The sequence below is a fragment of the Mustela nigripes genome, chromosome 13 (genome assembly GCF_022355385.1).
Source record: "Mustela nigripes isolate SB6536 chromosome 13, MUSNIG.SB6536, whole genome shotgun sequence".
NCBI lineage: Eukaryota > Metazoa > Chordata > Mammalia > Carnivora > Mustelidae > Mustela > Mustela nigripes.
Genome location: NC_081569.1, coordinates 67,834,445 through 67,862,343, shown reverse-complemented (window position 1 = coordinate 67,862,343; position 27,899 = coordinate 67,834,445). Strand labels below are relative to the sequence as shown.

General features: G+C 39.9%; 1 protein-coding gene across 3 annotated transcripts in view; it reads left to right on the top strand.

Annotated features, from left to right (window-relative positions):
- The window catches only part of ATP8B4 (ATPase phospholipid transporting 8B4 (putative)), a 255,071-nt gene that overhangs the window by 209,105 nt on the left and 18,067 nt on the right, over nucleotides 1-27,899 (top strand). For all 3 annotated transcript variants that reach the window (XM_059372800.1, XM_059372801.1, XM_059372802.1), the window contains exons 22-24: nucleotides 1,854-2,037; nucleotides 2,568-2,791; nucleotides 26,116-26,199. In XM_059372800.1, coding sequence (XP_059228783.1) covers nucleotides 1,854-2,037; nucleotides 2,568-2,791; nucleotides 26,116-26,199 — 492 coding nt within the window. The remainder of the gene's footprint in view (nucleotides 1-1,853; nucleotides 2,038-2,567; nucleotides 2,792-26,115; nucleotides 26,200-27,899) is intronic.

The window sequence follows — 27,899 nt, the reverse complement described above, 5'->3', positions numbered from 1 at the left end:
CTTGTCCAGATGACACAAACTTCTCCTTTGCACAAATGAGCAGGAACTGAAAATTATAAGCCTGTCAACTGGGACTTAAAGCTGGTGCCCTCCAAGCTGAATTGCCCAGGGACTAGAAGACTAGGATATGGAAAGGTTTCTAATGAGTTGAGCTTTGACTTTCCCTCAGGCTCAAAGAAGCCAGTGTGTGGTGAGTTAGAGTACTCAGGTGATAATATATGCTATTTTTTCTTTGTCTGTAAATCATTTGAAAGAAAGAGCTAAGATTGATGCTCTTCAAGAGCCCTTTCGGCTTCAAAGCCTGAAACTTATGAAACCATGAAATACTATTTTTCATTTAAGGAGAATTGACCACATTTCTGCTGGTATGGTCAGAAGCTTTTTTTTTAATCAAATCATGATTCTAGTTTGCTTCACATTTCAATGCTTTGCAGAAAGTAATTGAGTCCTTTATCAGAGTCCGAGTTTAGATATTTTCTTATTGATAATAAGGAAGAAAGAGAAAAGGGGACCATTCTAAGCAAGACAACTAGTTACATGCTTTCTTTTTCAGAAAGGGCGATTATATTTGAGAAAGCTAATTCACTGTTTCCCCCAGGCATCACGGGCCTTGACATAAGAATTTTCTACATCAGAGTCATGTTTTACATTCATTCACCCATCCTTTCATTGATACCATTAACACTTATTACATGCCCAGGTCAAGATGCTGGAGCCTGAGGATAAGGATATGACTAGAACATGGTTCTTATTTTAGGGATTGCGGTCTAGTGGGAAAGCTAATCTCACAGTAGTATGACAAATACTATATAGAGGAATGAACAAAGGGCTTTGGGAGTATAGAGGCACACACATCTAGGCTCTTGTGTGGAAGTCAGGGAAGACTTCCTGGAGGAAGTGATGTTTCCAGCCACAGAAGTAGCAAGTACAAAGGCATAGAGTCAAGAAAGAACCTATCACATTATGGAAACAAGCAATTTGGCATGATGAGAGTACAAAGTAAACTTAAAGGTGTTGGTAGAAGACCATAGCCATATAGGAATATAGGGGTCACATTATGATAGGTTGTGAATATCTTGCTAGAGATTGATTCAGAGACACTGAAGACTCAAAGTTCAGGTGGATTGCTTTCCTTCTAATGTGTTTATTAAATAATGTACAGTGGGATGTCTTCTAGAAAGCAAATTGCACAGTTAACCACAAAGGATTATGCTCTATTTTTCAGTCATTTCTTGGCATATTTTGAGAGGAACAAGGCTGGAATCGGTTGGGAACCCTGAGATGCAGGTTGCATGCAAGCCCCCCTCTTGCACAGGCCTCTCTCCATTTCAGTCACTTTGTTTTTCAAAAGCTAATCTCCAGGTCATCTGCTTTTCATTTGCCCCACCAACCACAACAACAAACACTAAACATACAAAACAACAATGCAAAGGAAACAAAAGTTCCATCACATAGAACAAAGAAGTCCCCATCATTTTGTAGTTCATTCTGAACTTGGTGAAATGGTGGACAAGTTCTGGCTGTTGCTTTTCTTTATTTTAGCAGATTCTGGAACTTTTCTGTTCTTGAGTTGTATCTTACCCATACAGCGTGATAATGTGTCATAGAGGACACCCAAGGGCTCTGTGTCATTTTATTTTTATTCTAAATTTCCTTGACACTTAGTACGAGTTTAGTGCTCACTTCTTTAGTTAGTTGTTTATGTGACTCTGGATTGACAGTAACTTGTTGAAATGAATTAAACTGTTTAGAAAAGAGATCAGTTGAGAAACAAGAATTCTGTTTCCCGAATGACATCTCTCATTGATTAGGTCTTCTTGTAATCTGGATTTTCTTTCTTTTTACTAATATAGGCCCACGCCCTAGAAAGTGATGTCAAAAACGATCTCCTAGAACTCGCCTGCATGTGTAAGACTGTGGTTTGCTGCCGAGTCACTCCACTCCAGAAAGCCCAAGTAGTGGAGCTGGTGAGGAACTACAGGAATGCTGTCACTTTGGCCATAGGCGATGGAGCCAATGATGTCAGCATGATCAAAAGTAAGAGGATATTCACTCAGTAGGGTTTGCTGTAGACCAGAGTCCTGGGGTTCAACATCTGGCAAGATGCAATGGAGACTACACTGTAATTTAATTTTACCATTGGTTCTAAAATCAATAATTCCTGGGTCTAATACATTTGGCATTATTAGCATTCATAAAAGAACCTTTGTCTTTAATTAATTCATCTGTGTATTTTTAGACTAAAAAGGAATATTGATGACCTTGTATTATATGGTAACTAGCTATGGTGTAAGGAACGAACTACTGGATCCGCAGTCCTGACATTTGGGGTTAGTCCCAGCTTTGCCACTTACAAATCGTAAAACCTTATGCAAATTAATGAAATTTGGGGGCCAGTTTTCTCTTTTGGAAAACTAGGATAAATACCTTACTAATGATATTTCATAAGATAATACACACAAACAATTATAAATGCTATAGCTATAAGATTTCTATAGATAAATAATGACTTAAAAGAGATTGTATCTTTGTTTAGGGAATGAAAGCATTCCTCTCTTCCTTCGTAGGTGCTCACATTGGCGTTGGCATCAGCGGCCAGGAAGGACTGCAGGCCGTCTTAGCCAGTGACTATTCATTTGCACAATTTAGATACCTCCAAAGGCTTCTTCTTGTTCATGGAAGGTGGTCCTATTTCCGAATGTGCAAATTCTTAGGCTATTTCTTCTATAAGAATTTTGCATTCACACTTGTACATTTCTGGTTTGGTTTCTTCTGTGGTTTCTCAGCCCAGGTGGGTAAAAATAAGTGCTTTCCTTTCTTTTATTAGGTCCCCCTGAATTGCAGATGGCTATTCTTCATGGCTCTTTATTAAAAAGTAGCATTTTTGTATGTCTCATAGTATGTATGGTAGTTATGAAACTATAGTGGATTTGATCTTGAAACACAAAAAGAATATACTTTTTTTTTATAATTTTTTTTATTTTTTATAAACATATATTTTTATCCCCAGGGGTACAGGTCTGTGAATCACCAGGTTTACACACTTCACAGCACTCACCAAAACACATACCCTCCCCAATGTCCATAATACCACCCCCTTCTCCCAAACCCCCTCCCCCCAGCAACCCTCAGTTTGTTTTGTGAGATTAAGAGTCACTTATGGTTTGTCTCCCTCCCAATCCCATCTTCTTTCATTTATTCTTCTCCTACCCACTTAAGCCCCCATGTTGCATCACCACTTCCTCACTGGAATTTTATTTATATATTTTTATTTATTTAGGTAACCAATGAATTTTCATCCTGTGGGGTTTAAATTTTTATTGAAATATTTTGTAGGATGACAGGTAATCTTGGTGTGGAGCTTTCATTCAGGACAGAAGCCTAAGAAACACTAACAAGAGATGTTGATGTATTTCTGGGAAGATGGTCACTCACCCAACATACAAACTGTGTATGGGCTGAGAGTAAATATGTTTTAAATTCAGGAGAAATAATTGATACCTTGACATCAGGGATATTTTGATAGCATTTCATCAGATAAAAATTGATAAAATAGATAATGGTGATACAATAGATGATGTTGGTGACAAGGAAGAAAAATTAGCAGTTCATAAGTTAGGATTCTATTTTTCTATCTATTAATAGCCATTTTAAAAGATAGTTAGTTATTTCACCCCATATCTGGATACCAGGAAAGTTTTGACCCTAGGTATCAACTGTGAAATGTCAGGCTAATAGCATCTGAGTATAGTTCTAAGAAAGAAAAGAGAAAGAGAGAAAAAGAGAATGACATGGTAACCATAACTCTCATGAGAGAGTTCTTCTACTGTTCTTCCTTTGTCTTGGATTTAATCATTTGTTTCTATGATATGCATAAAACTATTTTTTTCAGTCATTTTATTCCAAAACAATGGAGTATGAATTAAATTATAACATTTTATGTTATTTTAAGTGTGCCAGGGGAGATTAGTGAATAATTTTTGTAATGAATATAGATGTTGTGTGTTTTTCCCTTTATCCGAGAGGTTGAGATGTCTTAAAATGAGAACACCTATACTCATTCCTAATGTTTTCTTTTAAGGATAATATGCCCGGAATTAAAAGCAGACTATGTTGATATTTTTGTTGACATATTTTGTAAACTCCAGACACTGAAGTAAAGCAAAAGTCTTGATTTGGTTTCTCAGAAAGAAGTATTAGCATTACTTCAGGGAAGGCTGAGGGGGGACTTACCTGCTTATAATCTCACCTTGTCCAATAAAAACAAATGTGAGAATGAGAATGGGCTTTTCCTCCACATAAAAATGAAGCAGGCTATTAATTAAGCAGTCCTTACAAGAATCACGATTTTCATAGTGCAAAGATTTGGGGCTTTTGAAAAATCACAGAACTATGAAGGGACACCTAGACTCTCATTTAGATCTCTCAAGACACAGAAGAGTGGCCAATGATCTTTATTTACAGACACATAGAGCTTGGATAGTAGGTTTGGTGCCAAGGTTTTTTTTTGTTTTGTTTTTGTTGTTGTTGTTGTTGTTGTTAAACTGTGAAGTTGGAAACTAACATTCAGTGACTTATAACCTTTACATTTAGGTGATTTTCTCCTCTGCTTTTAAGATCTGATAAAACTGGCCAGCATCAGATGTTAAGCAACTAGCTTTCCAATCTTCTCACTGGTATTTACCTTTTAAGAGAGAACACCATGGGAGAACAGTGATCATTCCAAAGACATGAGTACCTAACGCTTAAATCTAGTTGTAAGACATACCACCAGTCTATGATTAGGTTTCTTAAATGGTTGGTTCAACTTAGCTTGCTTCCTTCCTTCCTCCCTCCCGCCCTCCCTTCATTTATCACACTGAAATCTCTGGTTTGTTACACCATCTTTATTAGACTACTGTCAGTCCTGCCTGACCCTCTGTGTAAATGTGTACATGTGTACAGCTTTCCCTGTGGGAAAGGGGCTTGTGCCTCAAGATCCCAATGTGATTATGCTTTGATATCAGAATACAGAGTGATGTTTTTTGTATGTGTTGTATTGTGTTTATACGGTAGTTAATTGGACCACAAATGATGTACTTCTTAATTATTCATATATTTCTTTACTATAGGGAAAATATAGAGTAGATTTCCAGCCCAACTCACCAGCACAGGAAAGAACACAGAAGGCCAGTCAGCTACACAGTAGCTAAATTTTCAGTTTTATTTTGTTTTTCCTGGATCTTGGTTGATTTAAATTGGGCAGGGCAAATCCTCTTCAGGCAGAAGAGCAATCACCACCTAAAACCAATTGAGCTATGGAGGAGGAGTCCTGGACTGTTATCGTTTGGGCTCTAATTTTTATGATTATTTGATCAAACTGGGATTCCAGTTTATAATTACTGAACAGGATCCCTCGGTTCCACTATTTAAGACTTTGGTTCATTGGATGAATATTTATTAAACCCATGGTATGTGTCAGACCATGGTGACACATGGTACTTGTGGGGCTTGGCTGGGGCTTAGCATGGTAAAGATGTCTAAGGGATGCATTCTTTTTTTTTTTTTTTAAGATTTTATTTATTTATTTGACAGAGAGATCACAAACAGGCAGAGACGCAGGCAGAGAGAGAGAGAGAGAGAGAGAGAGAGAGAAGGAAACGGGTTCCCTGCTGAGCAGAGAGCCCGATGCAGGACTTGATTTCAGGACCTGGAGATCATGACCTGAGCCTAAGGCAGAGGCTTTAACCCACTGAGACACCCAGGCGCCCTAAGGGATGCATTCTTTTTTTTTTTTTAATGATTTCTTTTTTCTCTTTTTTATTTAAAAAAAATTTTTTTTTAAGATTTTATTTATTTAACAGACGGACATTACAAGTAGGCAGAGAAGCAGGCAGAGAGATAGGAGGAAGCAGGCTCCCTGCTGAGCAGAAAGCTCGATGCGGGCTCAATCCCAGGACCCTGGGATCATGACCTGAGCCAAAGGCAGAGGCTTTAACCCACTGAGCCACTCAGGCACCCCAGGGATGCATTCTTGATGGCCGTGATGAAGTGTGATCCCACAAATTTTAAGAGCTATCCATACTGTGGAGAAGTTAAGATTTGATTTCCAGACTTGTCAGAGAAGTAGATGAGCTTGTCAGGAAAATGGCAAGTAGTAATTTGTCATCTTCTGTTGGAGAGGAAAAAGCAGTAAGTCAGTGACAATTCCCATGTAATGACATCAATCTTATAGTGTCATCTTCTAGGTAAACCCATTATATCATTGACACCAACAAGTAGGGATAAAACAAATTGCAATTATAACTAACACTTATGTAGAACTTACTGTGTGCCAGGCATTGTCTAAATATTTTGCCTGTATTCACTCAATATTTACAATAACCATATGAGGTAGGTTTTATAATCATGGTCTATATCAGCTATTTTTAAAGTACTTTTAAAAAATTTAATTGTGTTCAGACACATAACATAAAGTTTAATGTCCTAGCCATTCTTAAGTGTACAATTCAATGGTATTAGGAACATTCACATTGTTGTGCATTGGATCTCCAGAATTTTTTCTTCTACCCTACACCCTCTACCCATTGAAAAACAACTTCCTCTTTATTCCTTCCTCCAGCCACAGGAAACCACTATTCTACTTTCCGTTTGACTGAGAAATGTGAGGTGATCCATGTTCAGGTTTACTGATTCTTTCTTCTGCTTGGTTGAGTCTGTTATTGGTGTCCTCTATTAAATTCTTCAGGTCAATCTATATTCTTCAGGCTAGGATTCTGTTTGTTTTGATGATTTCTATTTCTTTGCTGAACTTCTCATTTTGTTTATACATTATTTTCCTAATTTCATTTAATTATCTGTGTGTTCTTCTAGTACACTGACCTCCTTCTTTTTTTTAAAGATTTTATTTATTTATTTGACAGGCAGAGATCACAAGTAGGCAGAGAGAGAGAGAGAGAGAGAGAGAGAGAGGGCGAGAGATGTGGAAGCTCTGTGGGGCTTGATCCCAGGACCCTGGGATCATGACCTGAGTCGAAGGCAGAGGCTTTAACCCACTGAGCCACCCAGGTGTCCCTACACTGACCTTCTTTAAGAGGATTATTCTGATTTTTTTTTTTTTTTTGGTCCATAGATTTCCATTTCTTTATATTCAATTATTGCCACTTTATTCATTTCCTTTGGTAGTGTTATTTTACCTGATTCTTCATGGCCCTTGACTCTTGGAGTTTATATTTGCATATTTGAGTAAGTGGTGTCTAATTCCAGACTTTGTAGGTTTCCTTCAGTAGGGAAGGACAGCTCACCTCCATTGGAGTACTAGATTGGTTAGGTGGCAACATTTATGGGTAGGTGGGGCTTCCCACAGGATCTGTAGTTGGGTAAAGCCACTGCTTGTGCTCTGAGATCAGAGAGACTGATCCTGGGTGGGTTCCGTGAAGGGGCAGGGCTATGGACTAGGATCTGCAATTGCTCACAGTTGAATAAGGTGTCAGGCTGAGCTCCCTGACCAGATGGTGCGACTGGCTAGACTTTGTGTTCATGCAGGGTTGTAGACAGGGCTTTGTGATTAGGTGGGACCCAGCCTATGCCTTATGATCAGGCAGGACCATAATATATGCCCCTAAAGTTGGGCTGGGTCACTGTCTGGGCTCCCTCATCAGGTAGGACTACAGGCTATGCTCCATGACTGGCTGGGGTCCCTGACTAGATGGGGCTACAGGCTGTGTTTTACAATTGGCAGTTCTGTAGGCTGAACTCTGCTGTAGGGTAGAACTGTAGGCTGGGTTCCCTGATTGGGTGGTACCATAGACTGTGCTTTGAGTCTGTCCAGGCTACTGTTCAGGGCCCCTGGTTTTGTGGAGCCAGAGACTATACTTTAACCATAAGGTGGGGCTGCTGGTTTGGGTCCCTGCATAATAGGGCTGTAGGATGAGCTCTGTGGCTATCTGGGGTCTCTGGTTGGGTGGGGTTGGAGGTGATACTCAGCAGTTGGGTGGAGCTGTAAATTTTCTTCTCTGCCTAGGTGGGATCATAGGATGGGAGTAAATACATCTCTTTGGTTGGGTACCCAAATCAGGCAGAACTGCCTATCAAGCTCCCAACCAGACATAGCCACTGACTTGGCTATGCAGGTTGGTAGAACCCCCAGTAGGAATCTCTGCTCCCATGCTGCTGCCAGTAGGAGTGAGGTCCATTAAGATTTGAGTGCTGGTTGCTGTACACCTCACCTCCTATCTCCATCTCTATCTGATCCTCAGTGGTGGAGCCCTGCAGATTCCCCCAGTGATCCCCATGAGACAGGACCTGAGTAGGGCTCCCGGAAAGTGTCCTGCAATGCTGGAAGAGCTAGATGTCTACCTTGGTTTAGTTCTCCTTTTCTCACTGGAGAAACCACAGACCCAAAGGGCCATCTTGGTGAGGCACTATGCCAGCCTTGGGGAGGGGGATGTGGTCAGAGTGAAGCTGCTCCTGTTGTCCTTCTAATGTGTCCTTCTCAGTCTCTGTGCTTTAGTTTCAGGCTCTGGTTCTGGGATTTTCACAATGGAATCCAGTCTGTAGGTGGTTGCTTGTTGGTGTTCTTGTGAGGCAGACTGAAGCCAGGGATGACCTGCATTACCATCTTGATGACATCACTTCTGAAGTCACTTTTTTTTCAGAGAGCATTTCTATGGCTTCTACCAGTTTTCTGGGGATACTGCCTACCTGTGACCTCTTTCTCTGTTCCAGGATATTTTTTGAACTTGAATTGCAAACTCTGGTGAATACCATTTATGGTTTAAATTTTCAGGAGAAATTTTTTGTCTTTTCTTTTGAGCTAGTGCCATGGATCACATAGGCGTTCCCTTTGAGCACAAAGATTTGTTCTTCCTTTAGTTTTATACTAAGGATTCAGCCCTTTGTTGCCTTAGTTTTATGAGAATGTTAGATTCCCCATGTGTTGTAATCTTGGGATCAATAATTATATCACAATAAATAGTGTGTTAGAGTCAATGAGATTTGGTATTACTACCCAAACTCATTTGTTATGGAACCCCACTTTTCCAACCAACATGCATAATGTACTTAGAACAGATGCCATACAGAATCCACTTGGGAAATTCTGGAATAGATGTCTCTACAGCAACTGCTGCAAAACCTGACATCACCCTGCTTCCAGTGTTTTGGAGTCAGGAAGATGTACGAAGCACAAAAATGATGCTAAAAATACTATCCCCATAGGAATAAGCTATTTATATGTTTCTCCCTTTCAAAAACTTCTGTTTTTTTAAATTAACTCTAGTCCAGGGGACAAAATAGCCTTCTTTCCTATGCTAAAGTAGGGAGTTTACATCTAAACTTCTGTAGTCTTTTTCAAAATCCTCAGTTTCTTCTTGATTATAAAAATAATTACATGTGAATATGTATCACATTTTATATATTGGAGACCATACTATTTGTATCTTTCTTGAGAAACACCTCTGGTTTTACATTCCTTAAAAAAATATTATTTTTCTTAATGACATTCTGAAACACAGATTTATTATAAATTATTTGACTCTTCTTTTTTTTTTAAATTTAATTTTATTTTTTTGGTGTTTCAAGATTCATTGTTTACACACCACACCCAGTACTCCATGCAAAATGTGCCCTCTTTAATACCACCACCAAGATATTTTCAAATTTGAGTGGAGGTCTGAAGGTGTGAACTCTCCCTACTCTGCAGTGATTTAGGGGCTGACTGTGTAAAGCTGTGAGACTTCAGAGGAACAGGAGTAAGACTCTCTCCTCCTATCTGAACTCTTTCTAACTGACCTAAAGATTAGCTGAATTTGAAATCTTATTGCAATTTCTATAATTCCATTTAAAACTAACTCATTCAGGACCATATGATCCTCTCAATTGATGTAAAAAAGCATTTGACAAAATACAACATCCGTTCCTGATTAAAACTCTTCAGAGTATAGGGATAGAGGGAACATTCCTCAGTGTCATAAAAACCATCTATAAAAAGCCCACAGCAAATATCATTATCAATGAGGAAAAGCTGAGAGTTTTCCTTTAAGGTCAGGAACATGACAGGGATGCCCACTCTCACCACTGTTGTTCAACATAGTGCTAGAAGTCCTAGCATTAGCAATCAGACAACAAAAAGAAATAAAAGGCAACCAAATAGGCAAAGAAGTAGTCAAACTCTCTCTCCACAGATGCCATGATATTTTATGTGGAAAACCCAAAAGACTCCACCTTCAAATTACTGGAACTCATACAGCAATTTAGCAATATGGCAGGATACAAAATCAATGGACAGAAATCAGTTGCTTTTCTATACACTAACAATGTAACTGTAGAAAGAGAAATTAAGGAGCCAATCCCATTTATGATAGCACCAAAAACCATAAGATACCTAGGAATAAACCTAACCAAAGAAGTGAAGGATCTATACTACAGAACACTTATGAAAGAAATTGAGGAAGATACAAAAAGGTGGCAAAATATTCTATGGTCATGGATTAGAAGAATAAGCATTGTTAAAATGTCTACCCTAGCCAAAGCAAGCTATACTTTTGGTGCCACCCTTATTAAAATACCACTGGCATTTTTCAGGGAGCTAGAACAAACAATCCTAAAACTTCTATGAAACCAGAAGACCTCGAATTGTGAAGGGAATATTGAAGAAGAAAAACAAGCTGGGAGCATCATGTTGCCTGACTTCAAGCTATATTACAAAGCTGTGATCACTAAGACAGCATGGTATAGGGACAAAAACAGACACATAGACCAGTGGAACAGAACAGAGACTCCATAAATGGACCTTCAACTCTGTGGTCAACTAATCTTTGACAAAGCAGGAAAAAATACCAAATGGGAAAAAAAAAAACAGTCCCTTTAATAAGTGGTGCTGGGAAAATTGGACAGCTACATATAGAAGAATGAAACTGGACCATTCTCTCACAGCATACACAAAGATAAACTCAAAATGGATGAAAGACCTCAGTGTGAAGACAGGAATCCATCAAAATTCTAGAGGAGAACATAGGCAGTAACCTCTTCAATATCGGCCATAGCCTCTTCTTTCAACACATGTCTCCAAAGGCAAAGGAAGCAAAAACAGAAATGAAGTATTGGAACTTCATCAGGATAGAAAACTTCTGCACAGCAAAGGAAACAGTCAACAAAACAATGAGGCAACCCACAGAATGGGAGAAGATATTTGCAAATGATATTACAGATAAAGGGCTGGTATCCAAGATCTATAAAGAACTCAAACTCACCTCAAAAAACAAATAACCCAGTCAAAAAATGGGCAGAAGATATGAACAGACACTTCACCAAAGAAGACATACAAATGGCTAACAGACATATGAAAAAAATGCTCACCATCACTAGCCACCAGAGAAATAGTTCAAAACCACAATGACATAACCACCTTACACCAATCAGAATGCAAAAATTAAAATAGTAAAGAACAGATGTTGGTAAGCATGTGGAGAAAGGGGAACTCTCTTACACTGTTGGTGAAAATGCAAGCTGGTACAGCCATTCTGAAAAATGATATGGAAGTTCCTCAAGATGTTAGAAATACAGCTACCCTGTGACCCAGCAACTACACTGCTAGGTATTTATCCCAAAGATACAGATGTAGTGAATGAAAAGAAGGGGAACATGCACCCACATGTCCATAGCAGCAGTATCCACAATAGCCGAACTGTGGAAGGAGCAGAGATGCCCTTCAACAGATGAATGGATAAAGGTGTGGTCCATACATACAATGGAGTATCACTCAGCCATCAGAAAGGATGAATACCCACCATTTGCATCGACATGGATGGAACTGGAGGGGATTATGCTAAGTGAGTAAGTCAAGCAGAGAAAGTCAATTATATGGTTTCACTCATATATGGAACATAAACAATAGCACGGAGGACCACAGTGGAAGGGAGGGAAAACTGAAGGGGGAGAAATCAGAGAGGGAGATGAACCATGAGACACTATGGACCCCAGAAACCAAACTAAGGGTTTCAAAGGGGGCGAGGGTGGGGGATGGGGTAACAGGGTGATGGGTACTAAGGAGGGGCATGTGTCGTGATGAGCACTGGGTGTTATACACAACTAATGAATCATCGAACACTACATCAAAAACGAATGCTGTACTATACAGTGGCTAACTGAACATAAAAGAAAATAAATAAAACCAACTCATTACAGAAACCCTTTTAAAAAGCTGTGTGGCATTGACAGTGGGGAGGTCTTAGTTAACAGTGTTGTGGACAGCAAGATGTCTTAGAGAACACATGTTATACCACTCTGAGGATGGAAACTCTGGTGTCTCCCTGCCCCACCCATACGTGAGTGCCCCAGTGGACTAGCAGTCCAGGGACTGGCTGTGAGGGTAACATGGATGTGGAACTAGGAATGGTAGGGATTGTTGTCTCTTTTCTATTCCATCTTTAGCTAGAAGGTCCTGATTAGTAACAAGTGTAACTGAAAAATCCTTTGGCTTTTTTTTTTTTTTTTTTTTTTAGCTCTGTTTTTCCCAAGACAATATGCTATAAACAAGGCAGCTGAAAAGAAAACAGCGTATTTTTCTGCACCTCTGTCTACAGATTATGAGAATTTTTGAATAGGGGACATTTTTACAGTGATGCTTTTTCTTCCCCCCACCCTGCACTGAAATTATTATTTAGCTGGCTTTGGCCTTCAAAGCCATGTGTTGAGTGACAAGGCTTTCCTAGCTCTTAAAGCCCATTAGATAACCACTTAGTTCCAGTCTGTTAATGAAAGTAGGCCATCTGAGGTCTTTCTACCCCTGCCATCCCTCCCCTAAGTTGCTTCAGTGGAACTGAAAGCTCCATGGGGAAATGCAAACAGTAGTAATAAAAACCCTAGAGCCTGGCAGATTCAGGAATAGCAAGCATGTGTTTAGAGGCCCTTTCCTGGCAGGCTTCATCCCCAATCACTTGTCTGTCCAAACCTGACAGGGGTGAGACTCACACACACCTGCTGACACACAACCTGGAGTCTTTGAATTCTCGGTCATTTAACAAGAATAAAGTGAGGGCCAGTTCAGGGCCAAGGGCTCTCCAACGACACCAGAATGAACCAGACTGATGCAGTTCCTGCCTTCAGGGAGCTTACAGTCTGGAAATGATTTTGTTTTCATAAATGTGAAACTGATGTTGAATAGTGACCTTTGGTAGAAAATAAGGATTTTTCCACCAAGAATTTTTTTTGAATTAAGTTTGTCATGGATGAGTCGTGTCTTGGGGCCAATCCTGTCTAATCCCAGCATGATTCATAGTGCCCTGGTACTTCTTTCCTGCACCTCTCAACAGATTGCTTTGAAGTAATCCACTCTACAGCTGAAAACATCTGATCAGATGGAAACAGGTTATGCTTTCTTAGACAAAATGTTGACTTTTAAAAACATCAGTTTAATTTCTTAATGAAGTGGCATGTGCTATTTCTTTATTACCTTGGTCTGTTTCTGGGGGCCTTGTGAATTTAATGCAGACTCTTATTTTTCTGATGATAGCTCCAGGAGATTCCCACCAATGCCCCATCCTGGTAGGTGGGCAGGGGCCGATGTGTAAGCCAATCCAGCTGTGGCGTGTGAGGCTCCAAGGGTCTGGGGGGTGGAACCATTCACTGCCTGTCAGATGGTGGTGGCCTTGGACATCTCAAATGATGTAACCCAGGCTGGGTTGTACTTAGCTTGTGGACCTTCTGGTTAATTTCAAGACCCTAGCTCTGTTATTATTGCTTTAGGACCGACCCATGGGGAAAGAATCTGTTTGGGAGGGAGGATACCTCTTTTGCTTGCTTTGCTGGATGGACTTTCTTTGGAGAAACAGCTGGGACACAGGAAAAAAAAAATGTATGATTTGTTGAAATCTAGAATCTTTGCTTTGTTAGGGAATGTCAGAGATACTGAGTCCAGCCCCCCTCTTATAGAGGGGGAGCCTTAGTCCTGCAGGACTCAGGACTCACTGAGGGTCAGTGGTGTGCAAGACTAGGCCTGGAATCACGTTTTCTGACTCTCTCTTCAGTGCTTCCTCTACTCTGCTTGATAAGTGGCCATGGCAATTGTCACAGACTTGGAAGAGAGAATGGCTATATCTTCTTAAACAAACAGTTTTCACCCCACCCCTCATCAGGCAAGTGTTTGCTTTATTTGGTATCTAAAAGAGAAACATTCCACAACACTCAGTACAATAGGACTATGAGGAGAAAACAGCTCTTACTGAGCGCTAATGTCATAGTTGTGTGTGTGTGGGTGTGGGGGGAGGTTCCCACAGATTAGGCACTTAGAAAGGGCAGACTGCCTCCTGGAATCATCTAGAAGCTTGAAGCCCCCCCCCCCCCCCCCCCCCCCCCCCCCCCCCACCCCCCCCCCCCCCCCCCCCCCCCCCCCCCCCCCCCAGCAAACACTCCTACCAAACTGCCACTGAGCAAAAATTTAAATATATACTGTCCTGGTAAGATTTCCAACCAGATTTCTGGACCTGAGGGGTTTGGATGAAGGTCAGAGAAGTCTGTGAACTGAATCATGGACCCTTTTTAAGGACATGCCTTATCCCAAACTGTTATAAAGCCTGATTGATTTTCATGGAATGTAGTGTGGGCTTGTGTGCACTACTTATATGAGTAATTTACTTTAAAGGTACTCTATAAGCTCAGAATTTTTTTTTTAAAGATTATTTACTTGTTTATTTGACAGAGAGAGACAGCAAGAGAGGGAACACAAGCAGGGGAAGTGGGAGAGGGAGAAGCAGGCTTCCACTGAGCAGGGAGCCCCACGCCGGCCTGGATCCCAGGACCCTGGGGTCATGACCCGAGCTGAATACAGATACTTAATGATTGAGCCACCCAGGCACCACTAACCTCAGGATTTTTAATAAATATGAACTGTTCCCAATCAGGGACAGAAACAAACAAACAAACAAAACCCAATGCAATCCACCATTGGTTGAAGCCCTATTTAGGAAATTCACATTTGAAACTATGTAACTACTGGCACTGTGTACTTTTGGGGATGATATTATCTGATGACAATTTATCATTGTCAGTGAGATACAGGACTGTGTATTTTTTTTTTCAAACTCTGTTGTGATATGGAAACAATTATCTTGTCAAGTCCAGAAAAAGTTTAGTTCTGTCAAACAATATAAGAAAACTCACAATGAAAAATTTGGAAAGTGACATGAAAGAGTGCAACTAATCTCCAGGCTTTGATGACTTCATGGATGTGGTTACCTATGAGTCCTTCTCAACCTGGCATGGCAGTTCCTCTCCCCCTTGCCTTCCAGATGTGCTCTATGGAAACCGAGGGAGGGGTGGGTGCAGGGGCCATTCCTCCTGGCTCCTGCTAGTGGGTTTCTGTTAATTACACAAATCAGGAACAGATGTGCAGAGACTGAGCACCTCATATTTATTCCACAATGTGTTTTCTTTAAATGACAAATGTTTTTTAAGGCCAAAAGGAAATATCACTATATCATTTTTTTGCTACAACACTCAGCAAAAGGGGGTGGTGTATGTGTCTCCAAAGAGGTAGTCCATCCTGTCATTTGAACAAGGATCTAAGCCAACAGTCTCAGAGTAGAAAGCCCTTTGTAATTGTTTAAGAGTCTTAAGATCTATTTAAACGTGGCATTCTATAAATCATAGATTGTGTGTTCCTCAAGCTGTTGGATTGTAATTTGTAACTGGAGTATTTTTACTCTATCTAAAATGGCTGATAAGGTTGATAAATTACTCCCACAGAGAAGTGAGCAAGGAGGAACTTTCCTTAAATGGTAAAACCATTAAAATTGGAGAAATGGGAAACTCTTCCTTTTTTTCTCATCTGTGAAGAGACACTTACATAGTTCCAAACAGACTAGTGGTATGTTGCAGGAACATGGCTTTTCTCTCTGATTCAGAATATTGGAGATGGGAAAAGAAAATTTGGAAGTTGCGGGGGGGGGGGGTGCAGATATGGCTGCTTCTAGGAGTACAAGGGCTGTAGACAAATACTTTCTTTTGCAGAGCTTTTGTTTATATACACCATTTGAGTTACCCAAAGTCAGAGTGGCAGCACTGGTCTAGTCTCAAGCCAGAATGCTTTCTACAACAGAGGCTCCAGAGAGATCATTTTCCCTCCTTTGCCCATCTAGTCTCTTTGGGGCATCTGGTCAACCAACATGTAGGTGCATGTGTCTTTGAGATGGAGGTGGTGCAGGTAGGTGGTAGATGGCTTGAGCATGCCAGGAAGGGGATAAACTAGGACAGGTTCCTTGTGGGTCATCATCTGGACTAGTGTGCCCCTCCCAGCTGGCCCTGGTCACCAGAGGGGACCTTAAAAACCTTCTGAGGGTATATAAAGGCCTTAAGGAGAAGTGGGATAACTATTTGAGTAGTTAGAAACCTCTTACAAGGGGAGGAAGAAGTCTGTTGTAGAAGAAATACTGCCGGTGACTTTAATTTTTGTGGAAGCCCCCAAACCTCTAAACTACATTAAACCAATGTACATAACCCAGGAATGTGATTTTCTTTTTTTTTTTTTTTTTTATTCTTAAGGTGAGTGACTCAGATTAGCACATTTTGGTACAGTGTGAGGCAAAACTAGAGCTAAGGAGTGATTAAATTTTTAAGAGGAAGATATTCAGTTTTCTTTAAATCTTGTTCTCTAATTTTGTACTTATTTCATTAACATAGTATCTTATTATAAAAATAAATAGTTATAGCAATAAAGAATTATATTTTCCATAAAAATGATCATTAATGGATAAACACACCTTTTTCTATATCCATTAAACCTATACAAACCTTTTTCTATAGCCATTAAACTTGAAGCTTGGATCCTTGCATGCTCTGTCCTCCCAACTTCCCTCCTTGTTCCCTGCCTCTTCCTCCCTCTCTCCCTCCTTCGCTGCCTTCTGTACATAACAATGGTGTTCACTACCTGAGCACTGTTCGTCAGATGCTGCTGTACTGGCATTTATTCATTTCATTGAACACTAAAGGCCTCCCTCAAATCCCCACTTTATTACCTAGGAACCTACGACTCAGAGAGATAGAGTATCTTACACAGTTCTGTCTTCTGACTCCAGTGCTCTTATGCTTAGGACTCCAGCATCCTTGTGTTGAATGCTTGCTATGTGTCAGGGACTGAGGTAGGTCCTTGGGCTCCAATAGATGGATAATCCTATAACATGCTCCCAAGGAGCTCCCATCCTATGGGATGGGTCTAGAAACCAGAACATAAATAATTGCAAGCTGATAATTATGAAGCAGTGAGGTGTGAATGTCATGGGACCACCAAGGAGTGGCCTAGAACCCAAGCCTAGAGGGTAGGAGTGGGCAGGGCTCAGAAAGTCTTCCTAGGAGCTCTGTCCCTGTGCTGACCCTTCAAGGATCAATCATAGTGAAACAGCTAAGAAATAAGAAGATTGGCCTCCTGGCAGGGAAGACATCAGGAGGAGTCTCAGAGGTAAAAATGGCCTGGGCAGAAACAGAAACTACCGTGCATGGTTATTGTGGTGCCATTTGGAAATTAATTTGATGTGGGGTGTTGGAGAGAGGGAGAAATACCAGATTTCTTGCTTGGGTTCTATGGTAAGTATAGCGGTCAGAAACTGATATAGGGAACATAGGAAAAGGGCCTGGTTAAAGCAGTATGAGAAGGAGTTCGGATCTGGACATACTGAGTTTGAGGAATGGTGGCACATCCTGAAGGCAACATCTTGTAGCAAGTTAAATATGTAACAGTCACAAAGAGTTGTGTAAAATAATTAATTAAATATTTATAGAGCACCTACTCTTGGCTCACACTGCTCTAGGCACTGGAGTTTACAGATGTGAGTAAGTCTCTGTTTCATGGAGATTATATCCTAGTGGGATAAAGGCAGATAATAAAGAAATAAATCAGTAAGATAATTTCAGAATTGTTATTAAGAAAGAATGGGCCTCAAAAAAAAGCTCCTTGAGGAGGTAACATGGGAAGTGTGAGCTGAGTGTTTAGAGGAAACTTTCATATGGTTAAAATACTCCAGGTGAAGGGTATAGCAAGTGCAAATCTCCTGAGGTAGGAATGAGCCTAGACCTAGAGAAAGATAATCAGTGAAATAAAGGGAGGAAGGGAGGACAGTGAGTGAAGCTGAAGAGGTGGGCAGGTGTGGGATCAGGAAATGCTATAGGCTGTGGTAGAGTGTGAATTTCATCCCATGTCCATTGGAGGCTTTGGGCCCGAGTCAGTGTTAATGGTATCATTTTAAATCAAATGTCCAGCATACAAATTGTATATATTGTATACTCTCAATATATCAAGTGATGTGAGAAAACAGCCTTTAAGGAAACTTGCCAAGTAGTATCACTGATTGAGAGAGGCAGTTTCAGGTTGCTGGAGGTGGGTGTAGGGGATGGGGTGCTGGGTGATAGACACTGGGGAGGCTATGTGCTATAATGAGTGCTGTGAATTGTGTAAGACTGAGGAATCACACACCTGTAACCCTGGGATAAATAATACCCTATATGTTAATAATTTTAAAAGATGCAGTTTCATGCAGTGATCAGTGTTATGAATGCTGATGTCAAGGTACCAGGCTGGAACGTAGTCCTGATACTTGCTTAGCCAGCGCTTCTCAAACTTTTATGAACTTAGGACCCTATCCACCAATATTTTTCATATAAAAAATTAAAATGGAGAAAACACTGAAAGAGTTCCTTCATTAATTCTTTAGAAAATAATGAACCCATGACATATTTACCTAAACGGCATTTTTTAATGAGAAAATAATTGTATTTTCCAAAACGAAATCTAAGTGAGAAGAGTAACGTTTTTAAAAAAAGATTTTATTTATTTATTTAGGAGAGAGAATGAGCAGTGGAGAGGGGCACAGGGAGAGAGATTGAGGCAGACCCCTCAGTGAGCAGAGTGCCTGATGTTGGGCTCTATCCCAGGATCCGGAGATTATGACCTGGGCTGTAGATGCTTAACAGCCTGAGCCACCCAGGCACCCCCAAGTGTGGCACTTTTTTATACTTAATCTCTTACTATTTGGCACAGTAGGAGACAGCTGCGTTCTGATACCTGCTTTTGTATCCAGCTGGGTATGACATCACAAGTCATAGACACTCATTGGAGAACTGGAGTAAAAAGGGAATATAAATAACTGTTTAGTATCATTGTGAAAATAGTCTTGATGTGCAGATCCCCTGAGAGTTCCTCAGGCCACACTTCAAAAATCTTTGTGTTACAGGTATGACATTGGACAATCTCCTAACAGGTCGGATGGGCATCAGTTTCCCCATCTTTATATTGAGGGCTGCTAGTAGTACCAACCCCAGAAGGCTCTTGTGAGGGTTTAAGGAGTCAGTATAGGCTAAGCCTTTAAAATGGTGCCTGGTACATAGTAGGTGCTCAGTAAGGGTCAGCTAGTGTTCTTTTTGTTATTGTGATTCTGAGTGGCAGTAAAAACTCTTCCAAGGAATTGCAAAAACTCATTTATACTTTATTTTCACTGACTTTTCCCTTCCTGTCCTCTCTTGTTCCAGTTGTGAAATGAGGTTTCACATCTAGGCAACTTGCAAATGCTGCTGCCAAAGAGCTGTGGGTTTTAATGCTGATTTGTTTGTGATGATGATGGAACTTCATGCCAGACCATTAGCCCCTCACATCATAGTTTCCCAGATTCTCTCTTTCTTCCTAATCCCTGAAATCATCTCTTCTCCATGAGTGGCCCCTGAATGGTGGAGGAGATGGAAGAAGAAGTGATTTGATAGCTTCCGGTTTTGCTTGGGGCTACAAGACTTTAGTTGGATGGCTTCTCCCCTAGAAAATTTTCTAAACTGTAATTGTGCCATAAATTGATATATTGGAGGAATGAAAGTCAGATGCCATCATCAAATTCTTGAACATTTGTGTCAGCTTTTTTTTTTTTTCTTTTTCTTTTTGGATAGGGGCAAGTGAAATTGTTGATCTTGGCTTCATAGAGGAATTACCTGAAAAAAAAAAATTTAAACTATCAATGCCTTTAACATCCCAATCCCAAAAGATACTAACTGGCCTGGGGTGTGATATGGGCTCAGGATTTTAAAAATCCTTCCAGTGTCCTAAGTCTCACCACGCAATGACTAAAACAGAAGGCCACAGATTTCCCTTTTTATATTATAAAATATAATGAATCTACAGAGTACAAAATACATAAATGTCAGCTTAACAAATTGTTATAAAATGAGCATCTATGTAGCCATAATTGACTGCAAGAAACAGATAATTGCCAGACCCCCAAAGCTCTTCTTACGTTTTCTTAGTTGCTCTTTTTCCAATGGTGTAGAAGTAACCATCACCCTGAAATTTTACAATCACTCTGTGGCTTTGTTTTATAATTTTTCCATATAAGCCTGAATCCCTAAACAACACAGATCAGGCTGACACATTTAAAAATTTTATTAATATGGAATCTTCTTTCTTTGTCTGGCTTTTTTTGCTCAACCATATGTATTTTTTTAAATTCACGTGTGGTTTTATACTTCCTTACTTTTCATTATTCTGTTGTATTCTATTATATCAATATATTACAGTGTCTTTCTCCATTCCACTCCTAATGGATGTTTTTGGTTGTTTCTGGTTTGGGACTCTTAAAACCAGAGCTGCTGTGAGCATTTTCTTATGTCTTCTGGTGCATGAAGGCGGATATTCTGATGTCTGTGAGATGCTGTGTGCATGGGACTCTTAACAACCAGAGCTGCTGTGAGAATTTTCTTATGTCTCCTGGTGCATGAAGGCTGATATACATCGAGATATGGAACTGTTGCTTGTCCAGAGAAAAGAGAGTCCAACCTGCAGTTTTGGTGGACTTTTAGGGTAGACAGGAGTTGGTGTCTGGGACCCTGTTTTCATTCCTACTCTGGGTTGGGAGCCTCGAAGTTTGTACTGCTCTGAGCCACAGGCCTTGGGACTCTTGATGGTCTACAGGAGGCAATAGAGAAGGCTGTAATCATCTGCTTTGGGTCGTTTCCTGGGACTAGAGGGACAAGTTTCAACACCCATCAAGGGTAGAGATCCTGATGGAACATTCCACTCTGGGCTGAGACCCAAGGGAAGCCTCTTGGCAATAGAGCGAACTGTGCTATGGCAGGACAGCTGGCTGGCCCCCAAATCGTCAGGCCTTCATTCCATTCTCAGCAGCTGGTAGAAGGAAGTAAACCGTTTCTGGAGAAAGATAACATTATCCTAGGCTTTGAAGTAGTTCCTAAGTTCCAGTTCTCTCCCTAATCTTAACAGGCAAATTTCCACTGGATTGTTAGTTCATTGATGCTTTAAAAAAAATTTTTTTAATTAACATATAATGTATTATTAGCCCCAGGGGTACCGGTCTGTGAATCACCAGGTTTACACACTTCACAGCACTCACCATAGCATATACCCTCCCCAATGTCCATAACCCTACCACCCTCACCCTACCCCCACCCCGGCAACCCTCAGTTTGTTTTGTGACATTAAGAGTCTCTTATGGTTTGTCTCCCTCCTGATCCCATCTTGTTTCACTTATTCTTTTCCTACCCTCCAATGCCCCCCCCACATTGCATTTCCACTTCCTCATATCTGGGAGATCGTATGATGGTTGTCTTTCTCCGATTGACTTATTTCACTAAGCATAATACCCTCTAGTTCCATCCATTTCATCATAAATGGCAAGATTTCATTTCTTTTGATGGCTGCATAGTATTCCATTGTATATATATATATACACCACATCTTCTTTATCCATTCATCTGTTGATAGACATCTAGGTTCTTTCCATAGTTTGGCTATTGTGGACATGGCTTCTATAAATATTTGGGTGCATGTGCCCCTTCGGATCACTACATTTGTATCTTTAGGGTAAATACCCAGTAGTGCCATTGCTGGGTCATAGGGTAGCTCTATTTTCAACTTTTTGAAGAACTTCCATGCTGTTCTCCAGTGTTGCATTCCCACCAACAAGGTAGGAGGGTTCCCCTTTCTCCACATTCTCGCCAACATCTGTCATTTCCTGACTTGTTAATTTTAGCCATTCTGACTGGTGTGAGGTGGTATCTCATTGTGGTTTTGATTTGCATTTCCCTGATGTCGAGTGATATGGAGCACTTTTTCATGTGTCTGTTGGCCATCTGGATGTCTTCTTTGCAGAAATGTCTGTTCATGTCTTCTGCCCATTTCTTGATTGGATTACTTGTTCTTTGGGTGTTGAGTTTGATAAGTTCTTTATAGATTTTGGATACTAACCCTTAATCTGATATGTCATTTGCAAATATCTTCTCCCATTCTGTCAGTTGTCTTTTGGTTTTGTTAACTGTTTCCTTTGCTGTGCAAAAGCTTTTGATCTTGATGGAGTCCCAATAGTTCATTTTTGCCCTTGCTTCCTTGCCTTTGGTGATGTTCCTAGGAAGAAGTTGCTGCGGCTGAGGTCGAAGAGGTTGCTGCCTGTGTTCTCCTCAAGGATTTTGATGGATTCCTTTCGCACATTGAGGTCCTTCAAGCATTTTGAGTCTATTTTCATGTGTGGTGTAAGGAAATGGTCCAATTTCATTTTTCTGCATGTGGCTGTCCAATTTTCCCAACACCATTTGTTGAAGAGACTGTCTTTTTTCCATTGGACATTATTTTCTGCTTTGTCGAAGACTAGTTGGCCATAGTTGAGGGTCTATTTCTGGGCTCTCTATTCTGTTCCATTGATCGATGTGTCTGTTTTTGTGCCAGTGCCATACTGTCTTATTGATGACAGCTTTGTAATAGAGCTTGAAGTCTGGAATTGTGATGCCACCAACTTTGGCTTTCTTTTTCAATATTCCTCTGGCTATTTGAGGTTTTTTCTGGTTCCATATAAATTTTAGAATTATTTGTTCCATTTCTTTGAAAACAATGGATGGGATTTTGCTAGGGATTGCATTAGATATGTAGATTGCTTTAGGTAGAATAGACATTTTCACAACATTTGTTCTTCCAATCCAGGAGAATGGAACATTTTCCCATTTCTTTATGTCTTCCTCAGTTTCTTTCATGAGTACTTTATAGTTTTCTGAGTACAGATTTTTTCCCTCTTTGGTTAGATTTATTCCTAGGTATCTGATGGTTTTGGGTGCCATTGTAAATGGGATTGACTCTTTAATTTCTCTTTCTTCTGTCTTGGTGGTGTAAAAAAATGCAGCTGATTTCTGTGCATTGATTTTATATCCTGACACTTTCCTGAATTCCTGTACAAGTTCTAGCAGATTTGGAGTGGTGTTTTTTGGGTTTTCCACATATAGTATCATATCATTTGCAGAGTGATAGTTTGACTTCTTCTTTCCGATTTGGTTGCCTTTAATTTTTTTTTGTTGTCTGACTGCTGAGGCTAGGACTTCTAGTACTATGTTGAATAGCAGTAGTGATAATGGACATCCCTGCCGTGTTCCTGACTTTAGTGGAAAAGCTCTCAGTTTTCCCCCATTAAGAATGATATTCGTGAAATAAGTCAAGCAGAGAAAGACAACTATCATATGATCTCCCTGATATGAGGAAGTGGTGATGCAACATGGGGGCTTAAGTGGGTAGGAGAAGAATAAATGAAACAAGATGGGATTGGGAGGGAGACAAACCATAAGTGACTCTTAATCTCACAAAACAAACTGAGGGTAGCTGGGGGGAGGGGGTTTGGGAGAAGGGGAGTGGGGTTATGGACATTGGGGAGGGTATGTGCTTTGGTGAGTGCTGTGAAGTGTGTAAACCTGGTGATTCACAGACCTGTACCCCTGGGGATAAAAATATATGTTTATAAAAAATAAAAAATGAAAAAAAAAAAAAGAAAAAAAAAAGTCAAAAACAAACAAACAAACAAACAAAAAAATAAATAAATAAATAAAAGGGAATTATCAATTAGAGAACTTTAAAACTGATTATTAGAAGTGGTTATTTTTAGTCATAAGCCCACTCCTCTTGACAGTATGGTCCCTAATGTTGCTGCCTTGTCTAAATCCTAGCTCAGCTATTTATTGGTGGTAGAATTAAACTTTTCTGCTTTGCTTTGACCTACCCTCAAAGAGAATGATGTTGAGCAGATCTTTCTTATGTGGATTCCAGACCTCAATTCTGAGATACACAAAAGAGAAAACAATTTCCCTCTCTCATCTACCCCATTCTTCCTTTTCCCTTTTCTGTTCTCATATTTTCCCCTGCCCTAAGATTGAACTCCCCCCAAGATGATTGACAGCAGGAATGTCCTTACTTCCTTACTTCTTGCTATTGGGCTAACTTTACTCAGAATACAATAATCATTGTATTTCACAGTGCCTGGTCTATTCACTGTTGAATAAAGCCACCTGTGAAACTTCAACAGAACAGTCTAGGTTGAGATTTGGCATTAGAAAACTGGCCTTCATTTCCCTTTTCCTTGAACAAATATACACTCGTTTTAAGAATAAACAATGAAGTGAAAACAGGGTAATCCAAATCAAGATTTAGCAATAAAGACACCAAAATATTTTCTTTTTGATATAACCTACATGCACAGGACATAATTTAATGGATTACCTTAATTATACAACTATATGGAATCTACCTTTAGCTTCTGTTTGGAACATTTGCGTTTAAGATTCCTCATTGCTTTCAGAACTTTTCTAAGAATAATATGTCCTTCAGAATATATTCAGAATTCAGCTCACCTGCCCGCTGGTCACTTGACCCAGCCACCCCTCTCTTCCATTTGGCTACTGTGTTAGCTTCCTAATTGGTTCCTCAGCTTCCATCATGGCCCCTCTTCAGTCTGTTCTCAGTGCAAGTATCCAGGGTGATTCTACTAAAATATAAATCAGGTTGCTCCTTTGTTTAAAATTCTCTAGAGTCTTCCCATTTCACTTAGGGAATAAGCCATGGTTACCTACATAGGATCCAATTCCTTATTCCTTTGACATAGCCAGTTGGGCTGCCCTGCTGTTCTCTGAACAGATGCTTTCTTTCCTCAGGATTTTCTCATGGGATCTACTTGCAGTATGCAGTGCTTCTGTCCCAGAAAGCTGCATAATTTGATAATTTGTTCCCTTATATCCTGTAGATCTTTTCCAAATGTCACTTCTTGGTGAGCTTTTTCTCCAGTCACCTTATTAAAATTACAATCCTCTGACATTTCCTATCCACATTTCCTCCCTAGTATTTATTATCTACTTACTTACTCATATAAATATATATATAGATATATAAATATTTATTATTAATTCCTTATTTTTTTCCACCAACAGAATGCAAATTTTATGAAGAGTTTGTATGTGATTATAGCATGTTAAATTACCATTGCCTAAAACCTAGTACCTGGCACATCACAGATTTTTGACAAATACTTAATGAACAAATGGATGAATGGATGACAGAATGGTAGACTAGACTGAGTTAGGAGCTAGAGACCTAGGTTTTAGTTTTTGCCTTTGCATATGATAAGCTCTATAATATTTATTACATTTTGTTTCTACATCTCTATGTGCTTACCAACAAAATGGGGATATAACAACTGTTTCATATGCCTCATTGGCTTTTAGTGAGGCTCATGCAAGAAAATACTCTAAACAAGTGTTAGGGGATATTTTAATTGTCTAACTTGTTTATACCCAGTGTATTGAGCAACTAGCTCCATGCCCACTTTCCTTTAAATCAATTCCTAAGAAAAAAACTCTCCATTTGAACACAGGGTTGGGCTGACAGGTTCATTTCTGCATCTCCCTCTGAAGATTTTAGTGGATTCTTTGTTTGTCACTTAGATCAGATCATTGGATTAACTATATAAGCCACTGAAGACCTGAAGAATGAAATACCCTATCACGGGGTTTTTGGCCTTCTATGTGTCTAGTGTCATGTTGGGTATTCTGCATATGTGGTCTCCTTTCATCCCACTACAACTGGAGAGCATGGTTTTATTTTAGAGATGAAAAATTTGAAGTTTAGAGGATCTGGTATTCCAATGAGACAGCAAAGCTGATAAGAGAGAGAGCCTAGGGGAGAACTGGTGTTTGTATCTAATATCAAACTCTCACCCATCTCAGGAAATTGAAGGCCAAAAACCCCGTGGTAGGGTATTTCATTCTTCAGGTATTTAACCCAAAATCCTAAAAAAGGAATACTCTTCCATGGATGGTGTTTCTCACTGATATATTGTTTCTTTTCAGACTGTTTATGACCAGTGGTTTATTACCCTTTTTAACATTGTCTACACATCATTGCCTGTTTTAGCCATGGGCATTTTTGACCAGGTATGTATTTTTTTTTTTCTGTCTTTATAACTTATTTTGCTTTCTGGATGCTTTTTAGTAGCTTTTAGCTTCTAAGGAGAAAGCACAAATCATGGAAAGAGTCCTAGAAGTTCAGTTGTTTTAACAGGTATTGCATGGATCTAAAACCCTTCCAGATCCTTCTCCCACCAAACGGTTCTCTGGTCAAAGTTAGGCTACCCTCCTCTTTGAGATTCACACCCCACATTATTTCCCTAAGGCCTCTGAGATATCCTACATGAAATGGTCTAATTTCATTTTAGTCCAGCATTTCCCAGGCTTATATGACTATACTTCTATTTATGTATTTTTTATATAACACCTATTAATATGACTCAGAACTAGTGCCTTGTCATTCAAACACTGGGAAATGATGCATTAACCCTGAATACAGAGAACCATGCAGTGATAGATAGAAAATGATGGAACTCATCATTGGGAGGCAGAGGGCCCGCATTTGTGGTGAAATATCCTTGGCCAGCACAGCTCAGAATGAGAACTAGAGGCCAGTAGAATACCCTGCCAATGGCAGAGGAAGATATGAAGCCCCACAGTGACGGAGAGAAGGACACAGTCTTTTTTCTAGCTCAGAATTCTTGGGAAGAGAGAGGGGAGACAATCAGTTACCAAAATGGTGGATCCTTGGCATACTTATTGCCTTGGAAGGTACTTCCTGGAAGGGGGAAGATGTCTGGCATCCTGTGGGGAAGTGGAAGGATAGCCAGAGGAGTTTCCATGGCACAATTAGAGTGTATTATTTTAAAAAATTTTTTGAAAGTGTATTTGAAGAGACCAGATTTTCTCCAGACTGTTGTTAGACCTGTTAGCTAGGCCTCATTTTTCTGGCCCAAAGTTAGCTGTCTTTTGCAAAATATAAATCTTCATGTTATGAGCTCATTCCACTCTCCTGTTCTGTGCCTTTGTTAGTTAGTTGTCTCACTTCTTTTATGTAAAAAGGGCAGCTTGTTAATGACATATTTTGTGGAATTCTGTAAAAAAGTAATGAACTCTTGAAAGCCATTGATGTAAAGGATTAAGCATATTGATTTCCAAGTACCCATGTTTATGTGTTTCTTTTCTTGGTGCTTCATAACTGCCCAGAATGTGGAATAGAGTAATAAAAATAAGACTGTTTCTGGGAAAAGATGGTTATTGTGCAATTCAAAAATATATATATAACAAGGCCCCTTTTTGCCATCTAGTTGAGTGTCTGCCTCTGTCCTTTTCCACTTTGTCAACTTGGCCCCTAAACTGATCACATGGTCATGGAATGTGATGCTGCAAGGCCTCCATGACCGTCTAGGATCCACTCATTTTATAAAGAGGAAATCAAGGCTCAAGTCATTGCTGTAAAGCCAGACAGCCAGTGTGTGACAGAATTCAGCCTAGTACCAGGCCACATGACTCTGAGATTGCTCTGCTGTTACCACTATTATTATTTATTATCATCATCATTATTTCATGTATTATTATTTATAGAAGCATCTGTTATTTATTACTTATGGAGTGGCAAGAACTCTCCTGAATACATGAACTTAATCATGTGGTCCTGTGAGAGAGGAGCTGTTGTTTGCATGTCTGGAGATAAGGAAACTGAGGTTCAAACAGGTTACATAACCAGTTTAAAACCATATACCTGCTAAGCAGTGGAACTGTGGTTTGAACTCAGGTTTGAACTCATG